This window comes from Gossypium raimondii, chromosome 5, assembly GCF_025698545.1.
Source record: "Gossypium raimondii isolate GPD5lz chromosome 5, ASM2569854v1, whole genome shotgun sequence".
In the NCBI taxonomy this organism is placed as follows: domain Eukaryota; kingdom Viridiplantae; phylum Streptophyta; class Magnoliopsida; order Malvales; family Malvaceae; genus Gossypium; species Gossypium raimondii.
In genome coordinates, this window is record NC_068569.1 from 15194267 (window position 1) to 15201230 (window position 6964).

General features: G+C 34.5%; 1 protein-coding gene across 1 annotated transcript; it reads right to left on the reverse strand.

Moving 5' to 3' along the window:
• Positions 1-2288: 2288 nt before the first annotated feature.
• LOC105771224 (indole-3-acetic acid-induced protein ARG7) lies at positions 2289-3475 on the reverse strand. Its single transcript, XM_012592634.2, has one exon. It carries the CDS (start codon positions 3248-3250, stop codon positions 2786-2788), a length of 465 nt encoding a protein of 154 aa, XP_012448088.1. The 5' UTR covers positions 3251-3475; the 3' UTR covers positions 2289-2785.
• Between the last annotated feature and the right edge of the window lie 3489 nt (positions 3476-6964).

Below are 6964 nucleotides of genomic sequence, written 5' to 3' on the forward strand. Positions count from 1 at the left end.
GAACTCGAATGGGGAACTGGGATGGAATTTAAGTTTGGGCATCTTGGATTCCATACAATGAATAATCTAAAAGCAATTCATGTAAAATGCAAATACCACGTTTTGACCCTGAATGAAGCGAATAATCATAGGTTTTAGTCCGGGAATTTTCTTTCTCTGTTGGGACAAATTACACACGGAATTTAATATCATTTTATATGTGAAAACCATGAATTTAGAACATAAATGTGTGTTTATGAATAACATAGACAATAAAACATATGATTTGAAACTAATTAACCATAATAGCACATTAAATATTTACAATATTAAGATAAAAAAAAGTTTAAATTGTGATGTATCGATTAGAAAGATGTGAATTTAAGTACACTATATTTTTCTTTAAAAAATAAAAATAGGCATTGTTATACCCAATTTTTTAAAAAATTGAAAGTAATATTAGAGGCAGGCATAGGAGTGACAGCACTTGAAGCGACTAAAAGATCAACCCACAAATCAAACTATACCGTCCAAGCTTTTACAAATTAAATAGATAGAAATAATAGAAAAAGGCAAAACTAGGGCTGCCTAACCTGATCCCATAGTGAAAAGCCACCCTCTTTTTCCCCCGAGAAAGTTATGGGATAGTGCTCCACTACGTCTGCATCTTCTACACTGCCTTCCTTTTATTCCCTATTCCTATTACTCTACGATTCCTTCCGACCACCCTTTTTAATAATAGTGTCCTTGATTACGACCTCCATTTTTCTCTTTTCCCAGCTTTGGCAACACACAACACTCGAAATCTTCACATGTTTTCGTCTCCTAAAGATTACTTTCAAGTACTAATTAAACTTCTTAGTCATTTTCAACAGGGATTGTCTTTTGTTGTATGCGGTGGGTCGATATATATATATATAGAGCAAGATTTTAAACAACGCAGCTCGTCTTTAGTGCCTCTTGAGTCTCCCCCTCACCATCTAACATCAATGCGATGGGTTCATCAGGGCTTCACCCATTATAAGCTGACACTGAGTTTTTTTTTTCTATCTGGTTCATGACGTACATGTGTAGGTTTAACTGGGATAGGAGGTAATTAGGGGAAAGGTCAATGGTATAGTGCAAACGACCCTTTGGAATTAATTAACTCGTAAGGTCAAAATTCAACATACACCTGGCGATGAGCTTTTACTTGTGCTTTGGAGTAGGAATAATGATTGATTGCATTGCATTAATTTTCTTTTATATTAAAATTCAATCATCATCAAATTTTAATTTAATCTAGCTCTCTACTAATTTTATTTTATTTTATTTCAAATTAATATATCATTGGAATTGAAGGGGTAATTTAATCTGATTTTCAGAACATGGCTAAAATCTAGGGCTACCAATCAGTCAAAACTATCATAATTATCAACTCAAACACCCATCATTTGCTTGCCCATTATTGGGTGATCAGTAAACTTGAAGCTTGTTGGCTGCCGGCAGAATTACGAACCTTCCACACTATCATCCTGCTCACCATTTGTTTTAATAGAATGATAAATACTGTCTTAGTCGGCTGTTTCAACTTCTCCTAATCAAGCGGATTGAGTATTATTGTTATTGGCATTGGTTACAGCGTTTTTAAGTGTCCTTTATTTATTTTTTATTTAAAAGTTTTAAGTATTGTACAAAAATATTTTTCATATTTCAATTCATTTTTAAAATTTAAATTCGACCCTTAATTAAAATTAACACATCATAATTTATGAGATTCCAACTTGGATATTTGAAGATTCAAAAGCTAAAAATGCCAAAATAAAAATTCTAAAAAAGAAAGGGCAAACTATAAAAATAGTCACTTTTGTTTGCTTCATATTACCTTTTAGTTATTTACGTTATCGTTTTGTTACAAAGTGTTCAATTTACTGTTAAACTCCGTTACTTCCCTAACAGTAGTCCTACGTGGCAGTCCAAATGGGTTTTACATGCCAACTTGGATGTCAAGTTGTTGGGATGAAAACATGTTTTTAATTAAATAAATTTAATTTGGACCGTCACGTATGGACTGCCATGTAGGACCGCCGTTAGGGAGGTAACGGTAGAATGACCACTTCATAACAAAACAATAACTAATTAAGTGACTAAAATGTAATCGGAGACAAACAAAAGTAACTATTTTTATAATTTACCCAAAAAGAAAATGGTAAAGGAAAACTTCACAGCACAAACAGTATCTACTGCTTAATTTCTGGAATTGAAAAGGATAAGACGGAAAGGAGCTGAAAACAGAGATAAAGCGATGATGAGTTATGAGAAGGGACAAGTTTTTCATGTGTAACTGGTTCCTTAATTGTTATTATTTTAAAAGTCAAAACATAAAATAGAAAAGTTTAATATGGAAAAAAAAAGATACATAATTGACGGAATACCACTACAATATTTGACTTCATCAATCAATAAATTACAGAATGTACAGCAGTGTTTTTTGTTTAACAATCATCTTCTTTTTCCTTCTACAACTGTCACAACGTCTTCACCTTTTTCTTTTGCCTCCAATTCCATTACGATTTGAACCGGGACGACTCGGCGATAACTCACCCGCCTTTTCTGCCATCTCCACACGTTCTCCGGAGCTATTTTCCTTTACCACCCCCCAAATTTAACCAATTACATGCAATTTTAAAACTACCATCCCTCATCAACTTATATGGTATATTTAGTTGCCAACTCCTCAGCTCGGCCGGCTCACTTATTTCAGTAGTCCGTAACTAGCTGTTGACTCGAGTTATCCAGGAGCCGAGTCCAAAATCCCGAGATAGAATCAAAACCGTTGTCTTTCTCTTCCCACTACTTCTTTAAACCCATGAAGTAAAGGTCGCGATTCTGTCCACAAATCAGGCTTACTCCTTCCCACGTGACACTTCACTTTAAAGTCCTCGGTGTTCACGAACATACCGAAGTGACCCGACTCCGAGCGAGAAATAAATCGGATCACTTCTTCGAAAACTGACTCGTCGCAGGGGATCGCCAATGGGCCTTGGTTAGTGAAGCCGTACTCTTCCTCGGCTTGGATAAGGAGTTTCTTAAAGATGGGATGGTTGAGGTACGTGGCGCGCACCACGAATCTTCTGCAGCTCGTCCCAACGCAAACCGCAACGTGCCCCGCCGGAACATCGGATGGGATGCGGCTGGCCGACATGCGGGAGTTGTTCCTCCACCGCCGCAACATTTGGCGAAGCCTCACAATGTGGCGGATTTTACCGCATTTTCCAAGCCCCGCCGACATTTTCCCGGGAAAATTAAGATCTCAAATATAAAAAAAAACCAAAAAACAAAGTCAGTCTCTGCTTGTTCGGGCTTGACTTTGCTTTGGACTTGTGGAAGGAGGGATTGATGGTTTTGAAGGGTGGAAGGTTTTATAGAAAAATGGGTGAGAAAGTGGGCTTAAAGTTTGAGATAATTACAAGGCAGTGTGCGTTGTTGATGGCGATGGTTGGTGAAGCAACTTGAAATCGCAATTCCCAAATGTCTTTTGGCAGACTGTAGGGATTTCGCAATATAACTTCGATATTTGTAGCATAATAATGGTGAAACTAATATAAAATTTAGTAAGACAAAAAAAATCCCATAATTTTGTTTCAAACATTTCTATATTTTGCTTTTGGTTCATTGAACTCTCTAATTGGCCATGTGGGAATTACTAGTCGAGCCCTAATTTATAAACCAAATCATTTTTTTAATTTTTTAAAATACTGTCAACATTTTACTCATATGAGTATACAATTTAAATAGGAATGGATACTAAAATTACTATATTATCAAATTTTATTTAGATTTAATCATTTTCGATTCAATGCAAGTGCTTTGATTTTCAACACTAAAGTGATTGTTGACTCGATATGTACTCTAAAGTTGGATAATATAAACTCTTTCCTTCTCTGATATATGTATATATTAATGCAAAGAACTTACAAGTCAAATATTTAAACAGCCAATAATGGTAATCTTTCAATATAGTAGCCAAAGTAACAGCACAAAATCAAGAAGTGCGAACAACACTGCTTTCTTTGAAGTAAGCTTCAAGTTAAGCAAATCATATATATATATATATTTCTGACAAGATTCCCAAGGCTTTAGTAGTGACTGAATCAACATTAAAGATGTAGTTAAAGCCATGGCACATGCATGGGTACATACATCGTGAATCTTTGTGCAATTAGCCGCTATCGTTTAATTCAGTTGTTCACACCTTTACATTAATAAATTACGTAAAACATATGGAACAATGGAAAGACCATTAAGTTATAATATGATTTAAAGTCTAAACCCCACGAGACTTGATCTTGAATGGGTTTTCTTTTAAACGCACAGTCGAAAAAAGGGAGAAGAAAAACCCACCACATGCATAGTTGGAAAAAGAGTTGGTCTTAAAAGTAGTTGTTGGGTCAATTTGAAGATGCTTTTGTTTCCTTAAGAATGGAAAAGTCCAGCACTTCCCCCCTAAAGCAACAATTTTGCATTCTCCATATCTGACCAATCCCCATGTGCGGCCATGCCCCACCTTTCTTCCTTTGTTTATTTTCCCAAAGGCCAAAACAAACTGCCATCTTAATCACTCATTGACCCTCTTTATTTTCTAATTCACCCGCAAAAATGCTTTTAATGTGACATAAAAAAATTCAATCATTTTGCCATTTTCTGCCTAATAAAAGAGTTTATCTACTATGAATATCCCTTAAAATGGTGAAGATGAGGCTATTGGATATACATGGGTCCACGTGCATGTTATTGGAGGGTAGGGTGCATCCCCCAAACGTCATATAGTATTTGCACATATTTATACAAATAAAAAAGAACCTCCACTTGCATGTGTCTTTGGATTTAACTACATACATCCTCAAAGACATTGTACATGCAACATTAAGAACAAAAAGTAGGAAAAAAAGAAAAAAATAAATAGATTTGAGGGTGCTGAGCAAACATAAAGCTATAATAATATCTACTCTATTATCACACAACATATTAACTATTTCGGCTTTAGTTGTTTTGTTGCCTGTTTATTATAATTTTCCCATTTTGTTTCCATTTAGACAACAAGATATTGAAAGATTTAGGAATATATTAGTCTAGATTTTTTTATCCTTGCTCATAATAATTCAAATGTTTGTACAACAATATATAACGTTTCTCTTGCAATAATTATTTCTATTAACCCTATTAGCCTCTACATTAACTTATAGCTCAAATAATAAGAACAAATAAGATAAATATTTGCAGCATCAAAATGGGAGAGGCAAAAAATCTAGACTCCTGAATTCTGTGACTGGCAATGATCGATGTGGCGGACAACCTTAAATGGCAACGACTATAGTTATGCGACGTCAGTCTGAGGAAGCTGACATGGCACCATCACCAATCTTCAGAAGTCCCCCTTTCCTGAATAAAATAATAATATCAGGAATAATTCGTATATATTTTTGCCTTTTTTTTTATAAAGAAAAACTTGTTGAGACCAAAATTACCATGAAAGAGGGGGGCATTTTAGAGCAATAAGGTGGAGGCTAAGGGGAGACACCGGGGTGGGAGACTCTCGTCACCGGAAAAAAATAATGGTTTGCTAAATATTGAGAGAGGTTTGAAAATTTTTGAGATGAAATCTATTTTGTGGAATGAATTTTTTTAGATTAATATTTATTTGATTTCATTCTTGAATTTTGTGTTTTATGTTTGTTAAAAAAATATTAAATTAGTGATTTGGTGTTAGAGGTAGTCACTACTCCTTTACCCATAAATTTGTATAGAGACTATTTTCATATTTATTAAATTGTATGTTTGGGTTATGCTAATTACATGGTGAATATCTAGCTCAATTATGGAATATTGTACTGCTTGAGAATATTATTTCGGTGATTGGATTGTGTCGAAATTTCTCAAGATAATCCCTTGGATCGTGGACTTTGGATTGTATCATGATTCGATTGGATGAGCTGCCAATAGTCCATATTTACTTTATATGTTATTATAATGTATTGTTCTCATGAGATTGTTATTTTAGTGGGATTGTATTAGATCTTTATATGTAAGCAAGTCTCGAAATGAAAATCTATATTTGAGAGACTTGCCTAGGTGAATGTACATATATAGAGTTAGACACTTAATCTATCCTCGTGAGAATAACAATGTAAGAGTGTTATTTTTAAAGTAAAACCTTTTGTTGTGGTTATAGGAGTTATCATAGTGGTGAGAGTATTATATCTTTAAAGTGCAAGGGTGATGGAACGATCACGGTGTGTGTGGTTGAGTCGTTCATTTTGTAATTGTTGAAAAAAGTGCATATTTCTAATTGAACTAGGCTACGCAAATGCAGGGAAACCGAATTGCGTACATCGTAATAATCTTCTTGTGTGTTGCATGATTTATATTTTCCATTTAGTGCACGAAGAAATGCCTACTATCTCAGGCACCATTTTGATTATGCAAAATTTGTTCTTAGCAACGGCTGAATTGTTTACAATATTATTCTAAATTATGTATATTTGACGGGATTTAAATTTTATATACATGGCATATCGGTAAGCCATAGTTACAACTATCGAATTTTGGAAAAAAAAAAGTTACAACTATCAAATCATAATTTTAGAGCTCCCTACTATGTATGGAGTGATAATGCAAATACAAAATAAAGGTAGGAAAGATTCTTTGATTGGGCAGGTGATGGGAGAGGGAGGACAAAAGAAGAAGGAAAGGATTGAAAAGCTTAGTCAAGAAATGAAAGGGTTAATAAGCCGAAGGAATGCAATGAAGACGTGTGTTTACTTTTTTACTCCTTTCGTTAAAACTGTACTAATTCACTTTTTGCTCCTAACTTTGCATTACCAATCTCTGTCTGTCTTGTTTTGTTAATAAGGAATCTCACTCCTTTATATATGTTCTACCTAGTCCCTTAACCTCTTAATTAAGGGTTGTTAAGCTCTATTAATTAAGGGACAATTTCTTTTTG